Source organism: Pipistrellus kuhlii, unplaced genomic scaffold, assembly GCF_014108245.1.
Source record: "Pipistrellus kuhlii isolate mPipKuh1 unplaced genomic scaffold, mPipKuh1.p scaffold_m20_p_1, whole genome shotgun sequence".
NCBI classification, from domain to species: Eukaryota; Metazoa; Chordata; class Mammalia; order Chiroptera; family Vespertilionidae; genus Pipistrellus; species Pipistrellus kuhlii.
This window is the reverse complement of record NW_023425404.1, coordinates 93,539,614-93,559,844: the sequence shown is the minus strand read 5'-3', so window position 1 is coordinate 93,559,844 and position 20,231 is coordinate 93,539,614. Positions and strand designations below refer to the sequence as shown.

The 20,231-nt window shown below is 35.3% G+C and overlaps 1 protein-coding gene across 2 annotated transcripts in view; it reads right to left on the bottom strand.

Annotated features, from left to right (window-relative positions):
• Positions 1 to 20,231, bottom strand: part of UACA (uveal autoantigen with coiled-coil domains and ankyrin repeats) — a 136,554-nt gene that overhangs the window by 9,737 nt on the left and 106,586 nt on the right. For both annotated transcript variants that reach the window (XM_036457206.2, XM_036457214.2), the window contains exons 9-16: positions 18,611 to 18,648; positions 15,787 to 15,855; positions 14,584 to 14,691; positions 14,076 to 14,108; positions 13,439 to 13,537; positions 8,228 to 8,264; positions 5,444 to 5,496; positions 1,131 to 3,869 (exon numbers count right to left, since the gene is read on the bottom strand). In XM_036457206.2, the coding sequence (XP_036313099.1) occupies positions 1,131 to 3,869; positions 5,444 to 5,496; positions 8,228 to 8,264; positions 13,439 to 13,537; positions 14,076 to 14,108; positions 14,584 to 14,691; positions 15,787 to 15,855; positions 18,611 to 18,648 (3,176 nt within the window). The remainder of the gene's footprint in view (positions 1 to 1,130; positions 3,870 to 5,443; positions 5,497 to 8,227; positions 8,265 to 13,438; positions 13,538 to 14,075; positions 14,109 to 14,583; positions 14,692 to 15,786; positions 15,856 to 18,610; positions 18,649 to 20,231) is intronic.

Here is a 20,231-nt window from a genome sequence, read left to right as displayed (position 1 = left end):
AAATTTTTTTATAGTTAAAAATCAAATCAAATTCTATCATAAAGATATGCCTGGTACATAGCACATGCTCAATTAATGGCAACAATTATAACTAGATATTAATAACTTGCTATTATAATGATATATAATTATATTCACAACTATCTTCCATTAACCATTTAAAGTCTGGGTCATCTGAGCAGAGATGTCAGTATCTAAATCTCTACAGTGAGGAGGGCTGGGTCTGTGTCTACTTTCACTCCGCTGTGTCCCTAACTCTGAGCATAGCACCTGGCATGCACAAGGCATTTAACAATTATTTGTTGAACTAATAAAACTGCATTCAGTCTCCCTGATTTCTCATCTTCATAGGAAACACTTCATGCAACTCTCAGTTCTGCAAATATGGTTGAGCATCTATCATGTAAATTATAACATGAGAATGATAAGAAGAAAAGGTAAATTACAGTTTTTCCTCTTAAAAACTGGTTGGGAAGATCAACCACATAATTTTGACATTGTATCATATATGTTTTAAGAGGATGGCAAAGCCAAAACAAAACATGTATTTTGGAAGAGGAAGAGCTTACTGTGGACTAGATTGGACAGGGAAGGAATTAGGAAGGAGGACAAGTGCTGACACGAGGATTAAGGAATTAACAGAATTTGACTCAGTACAAAGGAGGGCAGCACATTCTGGGCAAGGGAACCAGTCTATAGAAAGATATGGGGACAGAATGTACAGCCAACTGGAGGGCTTGACATACTGATACGGGTGAATGCCAAGATTAAGTTTGGGGTGTTCCCCAGAGTTTTTGGTTTCTCGCAGGCCAGAAACAGCTTTTTTCCTCCCCTCTTCACCGTTCTTCAGGTACCCCAAACCCACTGGATTCATTGTGAGGTACGTGAACCTTAAATCTCCCCATATTTCCTCAATTCTTAGCTGTACCAGCTGAGGAAACAAAATACAAAATGCTTTTCATACTTTTTTTTCCCAATTCTGAAATTTTTTTGCACACCAGTAGTCAAACAGAAAGGTGGCATTTAATGGTCACTATGCTTCTGTAAACCTGTCTGTAGGATGCTAAAATAGTGCTCTATTCTGCTCTGGGGTTTCCAATGCAAAGCCACGAAGATGACTCAGGGCCTACCTTATTATCTTTTGCTTCAATTTGCTTAGCAGATTCCTGTATTCTTGTCTGCAACTCTGTGATTGTTGATAAGGACTTATCGCATCGCTCCTGCTGATCCTTGATTTCTTGCTCAATGCTAAAATGTAGTAATTCTTTATCACCTTTTGCAGATAGTTCCTTCTTTTTGGCATGTAAAACCTCCTCACATATATCTTCATACTTTCTATTCAGTTTGGCCAACTTTTCATTTAAGTTGGAAATCTGTGTCTCCAAATCACTTTTTGTTGCTTTATATTTAGACATATCCACTACCTCTCTTGTCTCTAATTTTTTAAATGCTTGTTTACTGTTCTGAATCTCTGACTGAAGTTTGGAGATTTCTTCAGTTTTGTTTCGGTTTTCTTCTTCCTTGGTTCGCAAGGTAGCTTTTATAATTCCAACTTCTTTCTCAAATGCTTCCTTCATCTGCAAATGCTTGGCCAGGGGCACTGAAGAATTCTTTTGGTTTTCCAGCAACTGATGCAACTTGGTCACTGTCTGCTGCTCTTTCTCATAACACTTTTGCTTATTCTTTAATTCTTCCCTTAGAGTCTCAATTGTGCCATTAAGAGATTTTTCCAGGGCCTCTACCTGTTCCGATGGAACATAATGTTTTTGCAGAAGTGTCTGTGCTGTGAGGATGTCAGAAGTCTGTTTGGCATTTTCTTCTACTAGCTTCTCCTTCTCATTCTTTACCTCTGTGTATTTCTGTAACAGGTCTTTTAACTGTCTGTTCAACTCTTCTGTTTTTCTGCTTAATTCTCTTTCCATTTCATGAGAATTCTCAATGAGAACATTCTTATCCCTTAAATCCTTCTGAAGAGTGAAAAGCTCCTCCTTTAACTTGTCATTCTCTTGTTTGCACTTCTTGGTCTCTTCGTCCCTGACATTATACTTTTGTGTCTGCTCTGATAACTGTTCTTTTAGTTCTTTCTCTATTGCCTTAAATTTTTTCTCACACTCTTCAAAGCTGGCAATTGGAGCATATTTTACTTTAATGCATTCTTGTATCGTGTCAAGTTCCTTTTTCTGGGCTTCAATTTCAGCATGCAATGTCACAATCTCTTCTTGGCCTTTCTTATAGTTGGCCAGTATTTCTGCACTATTCTCCTGTACCTTTCTCATGCTCTTACTGACAGCACTCACCTTTTCCTCATGCTCTCTTAGGCTGATGTACTCAGCTTTCATTTGGTTCTGAGTGTTTTCCAGGTTTCTTCTTAATATTTCATTCTCATCTTTTATTTTCACAAGTTCTTTATTTACATGTTCATATTTTTTCTTCACATCTAACAATTCTCTGTTAGTTTTATCTAATGTGCTACTTAATGCAGTTTTAATTTCTTCATGAGTTTTAACTGGTACATACTGATTGCTCATAGTCTTTTTCAAGTTGGTGTTTTCAGACATGAGTGAATATACTTTCTCTTGGTCTTCACCATATTTCTTATTAAGTTCAGAGAGCTTTTTTTTAAGTTCAACAATATTGGACTTCAGAGTCATCATTTCTTTTTCATGTTTCTCAGGAGGTATGAACATAGTTTCCAGGCGGTTAACATTTTTATTTAAACTGTCATTTTCCATCAGCAATTTCTCCATTTCCAACTTCTTTTCTGTGTATTTTTCTGTTACATCTAAAAGCTTTTTATTCAAATCATCAATAATTACATCATATGACTTTTTCATTTCTTCACTTACTTTTAAAGGAGTGTAATGATTTTTCATTTCAGTTGTTAAATTGTGTACTTGTTGGTTGAGGAGCTTATTATCCAGGTAAGCCTTTTCAATTTCCTTTTGTAAGGTCTGATTCTTGGATATTAACTCAGTGACCTTCTTCCCAAGTTCTCCTGACTTTTGTTCTAATCTGCTCTTGAGCTGCTCATGTTCCTCTGGTTTGACATGCTGAGAAATCTTAGCCTTAAAATTCTCAAGTTCTCGCTTTAACTGTTTAATTTCACTAAGTGATTTTTCATATTCTCTTTCCATATCAACTAATTTTTTTGCCTTCTCATTTACTTCATTCGATAATAAGCTCTTCATGTTTTCAAATTTTTCTTTTGGAATGGAAAGGGCCAACTTTGCTAACAATTCTTTTAATTGGCCTTCCATCTCTGTGACCCTTCTCCCTTTCTTCTCTCGCTCCATTTCACACATACTGAATTCCTTCTGCAGTCGCTTATTTTCCTCTACCAGCTTGCCTTCATCCTGCTTAAACTCTTCTACTAACATCTCATTTTGTTTGATTTGGTTCCTTAATTTTCCCACTTCTGCTGAAGCACCTTCATACTTTGCTTTCATGTCTTTCAACTGATCCTTCAATTCCTCCATTAGTCTGTGATTCCCTGAAGCTGCTTCACTTGTAAGGTGCTCTTTAAGAGCAAGAAAATGAGTCTGCATTTGTTTAACTTTCCCTTCTGACTCATACATTCTCTTCTGCACATCTTTTAATGCGTCTTCTAATTGCTTTATCTGTTCATCTGAATCCTCCTTGACCCTTTCACATTCTAATGCTAACGCTTTGCACTCAGCCACTTTGTGAGCCAGTTCATTTTGGAGCTTGAGTCGGTCCTGTTTTGCTGATTCACAGAAAGTTCTCATTGCTTCTAACTCTTTTTTTAAAATTTCGTTTTCAGAATATAAAGTTTGATTGGGTAAGGACAGCTCCAGTGGTCGTGACATAGATCTGCTTTGCATATGAGCTGGCACACCTGGGGAAGTACACTAAAAAAAGGAAAACAAAAAGATATCAATCACAAAAGCCTAAAGAAGATACTTGTAAAGTACCCACATCATCAGTAATCAAAGGGTTTCAGACTAGTATTTTGGAAATATATAGGACTGATTTGTAAATTAAAAAAACAATTCTGGGTATGATTTCCTAATACACACTTACATAGTGACATTTTGAAAAGTCTGTTCACCTAAGTGTACTTCTAGCAGAACAAAGAAAAAGTTGTGGCCTCTGGAGACTGTTTTCTCTTTCTCCATTCACAATACCTACCCCACACATGAATATCAACTCAGACAAAACACATTTATTACTGCTATGTTTTATGGCACATAATATGCTTAGAACTTCAAGTCTGAATCCATCAGAACCCTTGAAAAAAAGTGATATTATTTAACTTCTAATAAAGACTTCTGAGTACACTCATTGTTAACTGCAATGTAAGGTTCTTAAGTAATAAAAATACCACCAAAATAAACCCAACTATTCTGAGTGGTCAAGAGAATGATGTTAATCGACCCCCCAAAAAACCCACAAGTTTTCTTCTCTGAAATAAGAGATAAATTAGTACTTTGCATATAATCTTACTATAAAATTTGATTGGCATCTTGTTCCCTCTATTAAAAAAGAAACATAATTAAACTCAGTGAAACAGTTCATAAATATTAAAATATATAATCATAAAAGATTAAATTTATTTGTATTTTTTCTCATACAACCAATTACAATAAGGACTCATTACAACTACTAATTCATTGATAAAAGTGATGTGCTATGAGTACATTCCACTATTTTAGTATTGTTATTTCAATCTACACTGCCTTCCTTTGGATCAAGAAGAAAATTAACAATATGAAATAATTTCTCAGTCTTAGTTTTCTTCTCCTTATCATTCAATTTACCAATTACTTTTAGACTGAGACTACGATAATTTACCAAGAAGTTATTTACACAGCTTCATAATTTCCATACTTATTTCATTACGGTTAAATATTGCCTAATCTTTTTCAGTACTACTCAGTTGACTAATAGCATTCTCTCAACTTAAAATCTTAGAGAGATCTAAAATGATCGTAGACATCATATACACTAATTCACTCTGTCCACAGATGAAGGCATGAAAAAAGGCCTTTGAAGCTCAAATATTTATCAGTTTCTTTGTGGAAGCTTTATTTGTTTTGAGGAGAATTTCTAAAACAGCATTTTTGAAAGCAAGGAAAATTATAATGCAAATTCAAAACAAAGACTTTTTAATTATTCATACCCGTCTTCCCCTCTTTATGGGAAGATATGAAGAGTTAACCACTGCTGTAATTGAAGCTTACTGTAAAGACCATGAAGTTGTAATTCAAATTTCTCATTTAAGCCACTATCATCAAAAACACACTAGGGGGCACCAGAAACAGCAATATCTACTTACATTAAAATTAAGAATGCCAAGACCAACTTACTTTTTTACAACGAAAACCATAGCCAAAGCATATATGCTTGGTAAATATACAAGTTGTTCTCTTTTATAAAAGGCTGACATATTTTAATAAATTTTTAAATTAAAAACTAGTATTACCTGTGAGTCTGTCATGTACATTTGACCTTGTTTAAGAATCATATCTTCTTTTCCTAAATAAACCCAAATAAATAATATGAACTTCATTATCCATACCAAAATAGGCTAAGTATTAATTAGGAGTTATTATCTCTCCTTTGTTTTTCAAACAAAAGAGAAGCATGAGTTACAGTATAACATTATCCTTGTTCTAAAATATTCATATTTTACCTTGTACACAAGTGAAGTATCTATATTCTTCTGAATAGATAACAAGTTCCCTTTTAGAAACATAAAACACTGTGCCCCACCAGGGTGGCTCAGTGGTTGAATGTTGTCCTATGAAGCTGGAGGTCCCGGTTTGATTTCCAGTCAGAGCACATGCCGGGGTTGCAGGTTTGATGCCCAGTGTGGGGGCATGAAGGAGGTAGCCAATCAGTGATTCTTTCCCATCACTGATATTTCTATATCTTTCTCCCTCTCTCTTCTTCTCTGAAGTCAGTTAGATATACATTTGTATAGGTATACACATATACATATATACATACTATCTAATAAAAGAGTGATATGCAAATTACCACCACTCTGCTACACCCACAAGCCATGCTCACCAGCCAATCAGGAGCGAATATGCAAATAAATCAAACAAAGATGGCTATGGCCACAGAGAGTAGGAGGGAGGCTTGGGTTTCCCCAGCAATGGAGGAAGCCAAGCTTTCTGCCTGCCGTTGCCACCTAGGCCTCCACACAAGGCTACAAAGTTTCAATGATAGAGGATAAATAAATCCAAACAGAAATGGCACCAGCCAAGGAACTGGAAAAAGCAGGAGGCTAGGGTTGCCCCCGGCGATGGAGGAAGCCAAGATTTCCACCTGCCCTTGCTGGCCAAGGCCTCTGCTTAAGGATACAAAGTTTTAATTATAGAAGATACATACGTAAGTCCCAACAGAAATGGCTGCGGCCACAGAGCAAGCAGAAGGCTTGACTCCGCCCGAGGCTACAAAGTTTCAATTGAGGAAGATAAATAAACCCAGATACCAGAGCCTACACTTGTGTCACTGGGGGACATGGCAGGCCTGCAAACCACCACAGGCCCCTCGCTCTGGCCTCCCCACACCCTAAGGGAGCCCCCACCCTGATCAAGGACACCCTTCAGGGCAAACAAGCTTCAGGACTCCCACTCATGCACCAGGCCTCTATCCTATCTAATAAAAGAGTAATATGCAGATTGACCATCACTCCAACACACAAGATGGCTTCCCCCATGTGGTCAAAGATCCTGCCCTGATGTGGACACAAGATGGCCACCACAAGATGGCCAATAGGATAGGGCAGTTGGGAGGAACCAGGCCTGCAAGGGAGGGCAATTGGGGGTGATCAAGCCTGCAGGGGAGGGTAGTTAGGGGTAACCAAGCCAGTAGAGGAGGGATGTTGGGGGTGACCAGGCCTGCATGGAAGGGCAGTAGGAAGAGACCCAGACCTGTAGGGGAGAGCAGTTGGGGGTGACCAGGCATGCAGGGGAGGGCAGTTAGGGGTGACTAGGCCTGCAGGGGAGGGCAGTTAGGGGTGACTAGGCCTGCAGGGGAGGGCAGTTAGGGGCAAACAGGCTGGTAGGGGAACAGTTAGGCATCAATCAGGCTGGCAGGGGAGTGATTAGGGGTGATCAGGCTAACAGGCAGAATCGGTTAGGGGCGATCAGGAAGGCAGGCAGGTGAGCAGTTGGGAGCCAGCAGTCCTGGATTGTGAGAGGGATGTCGACATCCCTCGAGGGGTCCCAGATTGGAGAGGCTGGCTTGGCTGAGGGACCCCGCCGCCCCCCCCCCCCCCCCGTGCATGAATTTCATGCACCAGGCCTCTAGTGTGTGTGTGTGTGTGTGTGTGTGTGTGTGTGTGTGTGTGTGTGTATATATATATATATATATATATATATATATATATATATGTAAAGTGTTGACTAAATAAACTACATTTATATATATAAAAGCCTAAGCAACTGTTATGACTGGTCATCCGAATAACCAGTCAACTAGTCACTATGACACACACTGACCACCAGGGGATAGACACTCAATGCAGGAGCTTCCCCCTGGTGGTCAGTGTGCTCCCATGGACCCTCCCCACAGCTTGGCCAGCCCAATAGACTAGCCCCAATTGGGACTAGGTGAGATACCCCAATCGGCCCCAATCTCCAGCCAAGCTGAGGGGTCCCACCCATGCACAAATTTGTGCACTGGACCTCTAGTAATTATAATAAAATATGTATCTTAATCATATAAAAATAAATATGTTCTTGCAATTTACAAGATAAATGTTAATATTCAATGGGAAGCAAAAAATAGAAACTCTAGAGAAACTGTTTAAAATTGAAAAACAATACATAAAAGTGAAGATTAATTATAGTCTTAAGATAAGTAATTATTATGAAACTTCTAACTAATTTTAAAATTACCTGCATTGGGACTATATTCAAAGATTTCTCCAAATCAAAAAAACTATGTTTACTTCCATAAAAAACAAATCCCAAATATCACAAGATAAATGTCTATTAACCAACAAAGCAAATTTGGTTATTTGTATTATATACAGTTTTTAAAACAGGGGCTAAGGAAAGTTAGAGCTTCAAAGATGATCAGGTTTTATGTTAGTGGCTATAACAGTTCCAGATGTTGAGATATAACACACAGGTAGTTGGATGACGTTTAGCGGCAGGAGTGGAATATACAGTTAGATAAAATAAATAGGCATAAGCATTCTTCTTTTTCAAACTGGGTGAAATGTAATAATAATCTACATTTTTATACTTACGGTTACTGAAATGACTTCCTGATCCTACATGATCACTCTGAAATCAAAAGTATAAATTAAAACATTTTAGGTGAATACTTCTTCATTTTGTTATATTTTATATCTATTTTAGCTCTAAACCATGTAGTCACTAAAACCACATTTTCAACATTCCTTGTTTCTCCTGAGTATTATTCTACTAGAAACACAAAGACACAGCACTAGTAACAATTAGAGAGATAGGTTGGGAATGAACTATTTCACTAAGCATTTTAATAAAAGTAGCAAAGTATTTCAAGGAAAAACTGTATTGCTCAATAACAACAACAAAAGTGAGCTTCAAATGAATTAAAACAACTTTCAATGCATATTCTTTGCTGCTTCTTTTCCTCTAAAGAAGGAAATGTCAAATTTGCACAATATTATTTTAACACTGTTGGGAGCAGGAAGGGAATCCTACCTCATTAACTGTGAAATATTAATGTTACTTCTTCTTTCAGAATTTATAGAATACCCATTACTTTTGAAGGCAAAAGGAGACAGATAGCAGGAAATGAAATTAAGGCAAAGACGTACACTCAGTATTAACCCATCAATGCAATAGGAAAAGAAAAATAAAGAAACTTAAGATACTCAGAATCAAAATATATTAGGATTGTTCCTTTTTTCAAGTAAGCCAAATACTAAGAATCTAGCATAAAAATTTTAAAAATTATACCTTCAAGAGTGAAGAAATGCAAATGTAGTTCATGTTGGTATATTTGTATGCATTATACTAATAACTATAGGTCAAACTCTGATATATGAGATCACAATAAAAATGGTTCGTTTTTTAATCTCACCTGAGGATGTTTATTGATTTTTTGAGAGAGAGAGAGAGAAACAAATATTACAAGATATGTTAAAGGGACTTCTTTAAAAATAAGGATAAAAAGAAACGTAAATATAATAAAATATCAACAACTTCATACCTACCAATGATAACTTTAGATCGCCCAATCAAATAACACGAGGCAGCGAGTCCTAAGAGGGTAATTCATAGCAATACAGGTCTACCTCAAGAATCAAGAATAATGTCAAATAAACAACCTAACCTTCCATTTAAAGAAATTAGAAAAAGAATGAAGAAATCCCAAAGTGAGCAGAAGGAAGGAAATAATAAAGATCTGAGTGTAAATAAACAAAGTTAAGTCTCAAAAACAACACAAAAGATTAATGTAACCAAGAGCTGGTTCTTTGAGAAGATAAACAAAATTGATAAACCATTCATCAGACTCATCAAGAAAAAGGAGAGAACCAAATAAAATCAGAAATGAGAAGTTACAACTGATACCACAGAAATATAAAGGATTATAAGAAAATAGTATGAACAATTATATTCCTACAAACTAGACAATCTGGAAGAAATCTTTAAATTAAAAAAAAAATACCATCTTCCCAGACTGAATCAAGAAAAAACAGAAAATCTGAACAGACCGATTACAACCAATAAAATCAAGTCAATAATAATTATAAAAAATCCCAAAAAAGTCCCCAAATGACTTCACATTTGAATTTACCAAACACTGAAAGAAGAATTAACCCCTACCCTTCTTAAACTATTCCAAAAAAATTCAAGAGACAGAAAGACTCCCAAGCTCATTTTATTAAGCCATTATTATCCTGATTCTATCCCAATAAATCAAAGACATTACAAAAAAATTATAAGACAATATACCTGATGAACAGAGATGCAAAAATCCTCAATAATATATTAGCATATCATATCCAGCAATATACAAAAAAGATCATACACCATTACTGGTGGGATTTGTTTCTGGGATGCAAGGTTGGTTCAATAATTGCAAATCAATTAACATGATACTCTTCATAACCAAAATGAAGGATAAAAATCACATGGTCATATCAATAAAAGCAGAAAAAGAATTTGATAAAATCTAGCATCCTTTTATGATAAAAGTTCTCACCATAGTGGGAAAAGAGAAAACATACCTCAATATAATAAAGACCATGTATGACAAACCCACAGTTAACAGCATATTCAATGGGGAAAAGCTAAAAATATTTTCCTTAAGATAAGGAATAAGACAGAGATGTCCACTTTCATTACTTTTATTCAGCATAGTACTAGAAGTCCTAGTCAGACAATAAATAAATAAATAAATAAATAAATAAATAGGAAAGATACCCAAATTAGAAAGGAAGAAATAAAACTTTCATTATCTGCACATGAAATTAAACTATATATAGATAACCCTAAAGATTCCTTCAAGAAACTACCAGAACTGATAAATGATTCAGTAAAGTAGCAAGACAAAAATAAATATTTAGAAATTGGCTGCATTTTTATTTACCAATAATGAACTATCAGAAAGAGAACTTAAGAAAATCCCACTTACAACTGCACCAAAAAAATAAAATACTTGTTAACCAAGGGGGTAAAAGAACAGTACTCAAAAGTTTAAACGAGCCGAAACCGGTTTGGCTCAGTGGTAGAGTGTCGGTCTGTGGACTGCAAGGTCCTAGGTTCGATTCAGGTCAGGGGCATGTATGTTGGTTGCGGGCACATCCCAGGTAGGGGGTGTGCAAGAGGCAGCTGGTCGATGTTTCTCTCTCATTGACGTTTCTAGCTCTCTATCCCTCTCCCTTCCTCTATGTAAAAAATCAATAAAAACATATTTAAAAAAAAGTTTAAATGAAATTGAAGAAAATACAAATAAATGGAAGTATATATTGTTTTAATAGAAAGGAAAAATTAACATCATTAAAATGACCATACCATTTAAAGCTATTTATAGATTCAATGCAATCCCCATGAAAATACTAATGGCATTTTTCATAGAACTATAAAAAATAATCCAAAAATTTACATAGAACCACAAAAGAAACCGAATTGCTATGGTAATCTTGAGAAAGAAGAAGAAAGTTGAAGGTGATATGGTAACTGGTATCAAATTACACAAGTCTATAGTAATCAAATAAGCATGGTACTGCTATAAAAACAGACACATAGATCAAAGAAATAGAATAGAGAGGCCAGAAATAAACCCATGCCTACATAGTCAATTAATATATGGAAAGGAGGCAAGAATATACAATGAGGACTATTCAATAAATGGAGGCAAGAACATACAGACAGCCTATTCAAAAACTGGAGTTGGGAAAATGGGACAGATACATGCAAAAAATAAAAATAAAAAATAAAATTGGACCCCTTTCTTGTACCAGATACAAGAATAAACTCAAAATAGATTAGAGATTTAAATGTAAGACTCAAAACCATAAAACTCCTAGAAAAAAATATGGGCAGTAAAATCTCTGACATTTCTCTTAGCAATACTTATACATCTCCCCAGGTAAGGGAAACAGAAGAAAAATAAAGAAATGGGACTACATCAAACTAAAATGGTTTATCACAGCAAAGGTAACCATCAAAGAATTGAAAAGACAAGCAACTGAATGGAAGAAGATACATCTGATAAGAGGTTAATACCCAAAATTGATAAAGAACTTATATAACTTAACACTAAATCCCCTCACACCCACAAAACCCCTCAATCTATTTAAAAAATGGGCAGGGGACCTGAATAGGTAATTCGCCAAAGTGAGACATATGAAAAGATGTTCCATGTCACTAATCAGAAGATAAATAAAAATTAAAACCACAATGAGATATCATAGCTGTCAGAATGGCTATCATCAATAAATCAACAAACAACAAATGTTGGTAAGAACATGGAAAAAAGGGAACCCTCATGCACTCTTGGTAAGAATGCAGACTGTTGCAGCTACTATGAAAGAAGCATGAAGAATCTTAAAAAAAATTAAAAATAGAACTACCTTATGACCCATCAATTCCACTTCTGGTTATATGTCCAAAGAAACCTAAATCACTAATTTGAAAAGATATATGCACTCCTATGTTCACTGCAGCATTATTTACAATAGCAAAGATCTGAAAGCAACCCAAGTGCCCATCAGTACCAGTAGAGGAGGGGATAAAGACGATGTAGTACATATGTACAATGAAATATGACTTGGTTATAAAAAAGGATGAAATCTTACTGTCTATGACAAATATGGATGGAACTAAAAAGTATTGTGCTAAGTGAAATAAGTTAGACAGAGAAAGACAAATACCAAATGATTTCTCTTGTATGTGGAATATAGAGAACAAATAAACAAAACAGAAACAGTCATAGATGCAGAAAACAAACTAATGGTTCCAGTGGGGAAGCAGAGTGAAAAGGGTGATTATAAATTGGTAACTACAAAATATTCATGGGGATGTAAAGGACAGCATAAGTCAATAATATTGTAATAATTATGTATGGTACTAGGTGGGTATTTGAATTATCAGGTGGATCACTTTGTAAATTATATAACTGTCTAACCACTTTGCTCCATGTCTGAAACTAATATAAAGTAATATAATTTTTTAAAAAAGAAACAAAGAAAAAAATTACCTTTGCTATGCTCTTTGGAGCTATATTTCCCAAAAAAGATGAAGATTCATACTAAGTAAGTCACCTTCTCAGTGAACCCCAGTGATATATTTTATGACTTTGCAAAATGAATATATGTAGTTAAGTCAGAAGAGTGGTCACCCTTAATGCATTCCACAAGTGTGAGGAGGCTTTTGGATACTGATAATGCTTTTTCTTGATCCCAAGAATTTGTAAAAATTCTTCAACTTATACACTTGATCATGTGTGCTTTTTATATTTCAATAAAAAGTCTTAAAAAAAAAACACATGGCCTTGCAGAAACTAAAAGTTAACTGATCCAACCAAAGACAAGTATGTGATCTAGCCTAATCTTTACCCTAATCTTCAACAAACAATGTGTTCTATTTAATCCACATATGTACAAATTTTTTTCTGAGATAATCTTAATACCACATTTCATTCATATGATACTTTGTTATTATTGCTATCATAATCATTGCAAATTTATAGGCAAATTTATAAAGTCTTTAAATGGTTAGCATGGAAATGAGGAGAAACTAGAACTGTACTAAATGTTATATGCTAGTCAATTTCAAAGATCTCATTTAACCTTTACAACTCTGGAAAAAGGGATAATTACTACAATTTTGTCAAAATGTAATAACCTCAGAAATTTTTAATAATATAAACTATAAAGAAAAGAATAATACAAATTCAAGTCTAACTCCAAGTCCTTTAACACTACCCATTATGAGTTATATGAAATAATTTAAGCTTTCTATACCTCAAAATATTTATATCTATTTTTCAGAGCCTCAATAGCTCTCAAACTTTCTTCATGTTGCTTTTCTTTAGCCACCAAAAGGGACTTCAGCTTTTCTTTCTGAAATGGAAAGGAAAAAAAAAGAAAAAAAGGAAAAAAAAAACAGAACAAAATCACACTGTGCTTGAAACTGGGTTAAAAATATGTTTTAGGAAACATGAATTAGAATTACTTTGAGTACTGTAGTTTATGAATTCTCTAGTCTGGTAGATTTATAACTATTAGTAGAGTTGACATTTCTAAAATATACTAAAAATATATATATATAATATATACAAACAATATTATGAAAATTTCAAATTTCTGTTTGTCTTAAATCTTATTTCCTTTAAAATGTTTTGAATTTCATATCTTTTCATGAAAGCTTCACAGAAAATGAGATATTCAGAGACATTAACAACAAAATGTCAATGATAATCCATGCCACTATATTTAAAACATACTTTTATGGTCACATGTAAGTTCTGTTTTTCCCTTTGGGCAATAAACAGAAATAGAATCCTGGTCCTCCATCTCAATTCATGACTTAAACCTATACTGAAGTATCATCTTCAATTTATATAACATCGCAGTTTTAAAGTAAAGTTTATACTCCTACCTCACTTTCCAGATCATCAGCAACCATTACTTCCTAAATTAAAAAAAAAAGATAAATGTATTTTCATTTTTTACAGTTTATTTGAAAAAACTTGAGCTTGGCAAATATCTTTTAAAAGAATTGGCACATGTCTAAGAATGGAACAAGGATGCCCAACCTTACTGTCTGCTGTCTGAGATATCAGTCACTCTTCTCACTCTGTTCATAAACTATTCATAAACTACAACTATCAACACCTACTTGCTCTTCCTTCTCACATTTACTTCTTCCTCTCCAATCCAACAGCCCTAATAGTTCAGTTGTTTGTTACTACTACATACAAACAGTATTCTCTGCTCTTATATCAGACATTAAAAGTTTCATGTAAAGGTCCCAGTGAACCCGATTTTAGTTTCCCCAGCACCCAGCACCCTGACTTGATGTGATAGGCAATTATTAATAATTTATTACTGATGATAATTACTGATAGAAAAATAGTTTTGGATTTTTTATTATGCAGATTATTTACCTCATTTAGCTGTAGCTGTAAACCATTGACTTTATCCAATAATATTCTCTGTTCTTGCTGAATTTTTCTCAACCTTTCTTTCAAATCTCCATTTTCAATCTGCAGATCCTTAAATAGTAAAGACAGTTAAGTGCTAGACCAACCTTAAAAGAGCAATTCTTTTTAAAAAATATATATATTTTATTGATTTTTTTACAGAGAGGAAGGAAGAAGGAAAGAGAGTTAGAAACATCGATGAGAGAGAAACATCGATCAGCTGCCTCCTCCACATTCCCTACTGGTCCTACCCTTTAGTCCGTAGGCTGACACTCTATTCACTGAGTCAAACCGGTTTTGGCAAAAGAGCAATTCTTATGAAAGAATTTTTCTCTTTTATTCAATATCCTATATAATAAAGAGTTAATATGCAAATGGTCATCACACCCTCACTTTCTCCTGCCAGAACTGCTCAGACACTCAACACTGGGGAGAGAGGAATGGGGACTAGCCAGGCACAAATGAGCTAGAAAGAGAGGAATGGGGACCAGCCAGGCTGTGCCCTGGGAGAGGGACAAGCCACCCACCCCACGGTCTTGGGTGAAGCCACCCACCCACGATCCCCTGCAGCTGCAGCTAGCCTGGGCAAAACCGGCTTGGGTTCTGGGTGCCTGTGGCCAGCCAGAGGAAGGGAAGCCTGGGTCCCGGGAGCTTGTGACCAGTCAGAGGAGGAAATCCTGGGTCCCGGGTGTCGGGCAAGGCAGAGGTAAAAAGTGTTATGTAATTAACAAAATTATTTTTCATAATCAATATAAAAATACTTTCAGAAGAAGTTCAAATTTTATTTATTTACATTAACAACCATAATTTTATCACTATAATTAATTAATTAAAATAAATAGCAATTTATGATTTAGGCCCAAGATATATTTAAATGAACAAAAAATTATGTGAAGCTGTTAAATTATTTGCTTCCTATTCTATATTAAAGCAATACTTTCTGTAGATAATACTGACCCAAACTTTCATATCAAAAGTCAATTCTTTCAAAAGGAACTGGATAAGAAAATAGAATCACAAAACCTACAAGCTACCTTTGCTTCCTGCATTCATTTCCCCCCATTTTTGTTCCGTCTCCCCACCCATCCTACTACAAAAAAAACCACATTGAAATTCTTTGCAAAAGAAGCTACCAATTCCCCTCCCCTCACCCTTTTTTTTTTTTACCTGAATGCTTTGGTGATCCCTCTGATTTGACTTCATATTTACTTCATCTAGCATGTGTGTAAAATTTCGCTTTGGTAAAACAAAAGAGAACACAGGTTAGCAAGTATGAGAATACAGAAATATACATTTTCCTCAATAGGCAATAAAGCCAAGTAGTGATTTTCAGTTTATCTAACATTAAATTTTGGTGTACATAATGCAAGGCAGCAGTGTTTACATTTAAAACTCCAAGTGGAAAGCATCTTTAAGGATACTGGTTTTAAATAAATTAATTTTAAAATACTATAAAACATACAATTTAAAATCCTTATTAAAGATTTGTTTTAACCCAAATGTGAGAGACTTTGTACCAGACTTTATAAAGCTAGAGTTGTGCCATAAAAACACTATTAACCATTCCCAAAGAAAGAATTTAGACTTTAAAACAAGGAGGAGATACATAATGTTGAAAGAAAATATGGAAATTATTTCTTTCTGTGAGCACTTTAACACTATGAAATAAAATAACCAGGTATGAAATAAAATACTAATGGCTTAGTAAGTAAAAGACAGACAATACTCTGACCAGCGCTATATAAAAGATCTCTAGTGACTTGGTTGGGTATGTGTTGTTTTGTACACTTACTGCTTTCAAACCTTATTCCAGCTCAGAGATCTGATTTAATAAAAACATAATTATTAACCAAGAGAACAACCACCTTTTTTTTCACCCAAATTGATTTTTAAATTGACACAATACAATAATTTAGATAGCATTTCTTCTATTTAAGAGCTAGAGGGGGGGGGGGAGGGAAGCTAGTGCTTTAATTCTGTAAGATAATTTTTTTTAATGTTTGATATTATTTATTGAGTTTTATTTAACCAAGTGTTTAAACTGTTGTTCTAACAAGTTTGGATTTAGATTCACAGGGACAAGTTCCCACTAAAAAATACTTCTGTAATTACAATTTGACCCAAACTACATTTCTAGCCTCTGTCCTTCTACCAAAGGGCTGTTTTTCATGTGGAATCTGGCCAGTCTCATACCACTTTCATTCCCTGCCTTCCCTTTCTGAGTGTCCTTTCATAACCTGGCACCTGGTCAACTGCCCTGCTCCATGAAGTGCATATCACTCCGGTCACTCTGGCCTTGTTAAACATGCATCTTCATCATGGGTGTGCATTTGCCTTTTCCTCTCTCAGTGAGACATCTTCAACAGAGCCATATGGCTCCCTCTTCACTTCCTTCAGATCTCTGCTCAAATGTCACTTCCTGGAAGAGGCCTCTGTTTGACCACACAATCTAAAACAATTCCCTGCCTCTCCCTCTTCATACCCTGTTCCACTGTTCTTCAAAGCATCTGCTATGATCCTAAATACTTGTCTACCTATCAGTCATCTCTCTCACTAGGCTAAGAGTTATAATGAGTCAGAAACTTTAACACTATGATCTCCCCATTACTTAGAAGAGTAATTGGCATATAACAGTTGCTCTCCAAATATCTCTACAAATTAAGCAAACTGAAATTTATTTTTATTTTTTTAAACTATCCTGTAACTTCTTGGTAACAGAGATTCTATGCCCTTTAGTACTAGAATATATTCTATTTACAGAATATATTTTTAATGTATTTAATAAAAATGGAAGTAAATGAGTTTTACAGTTCCTAGCAGAATATTAACCCCATGTATTCTTTTAGATAAACACTAAGAAGAATATCATTCATATATTAACATTCAATAGTTCTTTAAAAATCTGTATATTTCAGAAATCATTTTTTTTTTAATTCTATGTAAGATGGCTGGTACAGACACCACAGTGCACACATTACTTCACTCTATCCCCCACTTAGGTTATCTGATGAACAAGAGAGAAGGTTGACACAGTTGCTCCAGATGAAAAAGAAAAGTGACAGCAGACATAACCCATGCATGAATGTATTACTAAATTCTGATGGATAAAAATGGGAAACATGCTTTAATATAGCTTTCAGATTCAGGTGAGAGGTAGAGAAATGATGCAGAATGATGATTAGAATTGCTCAGAAGGTACCTGATTACTTTCTCTTCAGGGTTTGGAAGTGCTCAGGTTCCTCTCACTAGAGGAAAGCTGAAAGCCTGGAAGGAAACAGCCAGCAGAAGAGGAAAGCTGCCTACACTAGCTTTTGAGCAAGAGGGAGAGAATGCCGCAAACCAACCCCACTGTAGCTTGAAGAGATTAGGGCAAAATGATGACACTTACTGAGACTACATCACAAAACCAATATTAAATAGTGACTTGATAATAAAATTAGTGAGAGGTATGAATTATTTCATGTCTGGTGGTGGGTTTTTTTGTGTTTTTTTTGTGTGTGTGTGTGTGTGTGTGTGTGTGTGTGTTTAAGAAAAGCCCTCATTAAGTTAAATACAGAGGAGAGAAGGCAATCAAAATGTTAAGAGTACTATTAAAATCACAATATATAATGAATTTTGAGCTCTGTTTTCTTCATTTCTTATTATGTTGGAAGAATTTTGCCAAAACCAGTAAACACATGATCCGTTATTAAGGGAGAATAGGAAAACTTGGATATGACCTGCCAGGCTAAAATACATCACTTAATCTCAACAAAGTGCAGTGTCTCATACTTCAAAGAGCTGGATGTTGAAGGTCAGCAATCAGGAGGTTACTTATTTCTCATTGGATATATTCATTGTAATTAAAATCCATTATCTCGAGCTGAGTGATAGTATTTAGATAAAACCTCCAGATCTTAATAACTAAAGTTTTATATGGGCATGATTAACTGAGCAGAGAGAGAAGAACCCATTTAAACTCAAAACAATTATGTATAATCTTAAGATCTACCTGTTGGATTGATGGTCCTTTCTTCCAAAGTTCTCTCCCTGGAAGATTTAAAGAGATGAGGAAGAGAAACAGTGAAACAGGAGGTTAACTCAGGTGGATATGAATTCCCTAACTATATAATTGAGTTCATATGAAAATAACTAAAATTTAAATTTCCTCTAATGCTTAATACTTTACAGTTCAAATAATAGTGAAATATCATTTTGACATCTCTAAAAACACCTGTGTGTTTTTGAGGTTTTTGTGCTATGACAATATCCAGGTAGATAATATTCAATGGTAGGGAGGAAAGATAGGTGAAAAATGCAATATTCAAAACACTCCTTAATTGAAAAGCAATTTGTCAGTATGCAATCAAAGCTTAAACAAATGTGGATACCCTGAAACCCCATGATTCAATTTACAGGAATTGATCCTAAGATTATAATAAAAATATGCTGAAATAATTATGCATAAGGACAATCACTAAATTGTTATAAAACAACTTTAATTACACCTATAGAAAATTGCATAATTAAATTAAACTTAAACAGATGAAATTTTATACATTAATAAAAATCATATCATAGCCAAAACCAGTTTGGCTCAGTGGATAGAGCGTCGGCCTGCGGACTGAAAGGTCCCAGGTTTGATTCTGGTCAAGGGCATGTACCTTGGTTGTGAGCACATCTCCGCTAGGGGGTGTGCAAGAGGCAGTTGATCGATCTTTCTCTCTTATCGATGTTTCTAATTCTCTGTCCCTCTCTCTTCCTCTGTTAAAAACTCAATAAAATATATATTTTTAAATCATATCATAAAAAATATTTATGAGGAAAAAGCCTATAAAATATATTACACTTATTGTAATCTACAGTTCATTCCAGGTGACCTCGATTTCATGCATAGGGAGCAGAGTGCAAGGATAAGCCTTAAAACGTAAATAGAGGCTCCAATGTAGTAGCATGAGTGACTAATTTTATTTGTTGTACTTTTCTGAATTTTCCAATTTCTCTTTAATAAGCACAGAAAAATACTTGGCACAAGTATGCAATAAATATTGAGTGAATGTTTTATATACAGATTTGAACAATGATTCTTTAAAATTGTAAGTATAAAAGTTAAGAGTTTGAGAAGTTCCAAGATGGCAGCATAGGTAAACACCTAAATTGCTGCCTCGCACAATTTCAAAAGTACAAATAAAAGACAAAACTATCACTCAGAACCATGGGAAAGCTGGCTGAGTGAAAATTCTACAACTAGAAGGAAAGAGAAAAGAGCATTGAGACATGCACAAGTGCTGAAAAGCTGAGGTATGGTGGCACGTGACCTGGGCTGGCGGCGAGCATTGCTTTTTTCAACCAGAAGGGAGACAAGTTCCTGATTACTCTGAAATCCAGTTTCTGGGGAGACTTGGGGGACCCAAACTCCTACAGGGAGAAGCTGGACTGTCTTCTATTGGGTCAGAGAGTGGAAGTGGCTTGCTAGCAGAGCTGCACACAGGAATAATTGTTAACTGCGCTGGGGTGCGCGGCACGAGACATGGGGAAGCGGTCGGAGATGCAGATATGGCTGACTGGCAGCCATCACTGTTTGCAAAGCCCTAGCATAATGATGCCCTGAGACCCCGTCCCACATAACCTAC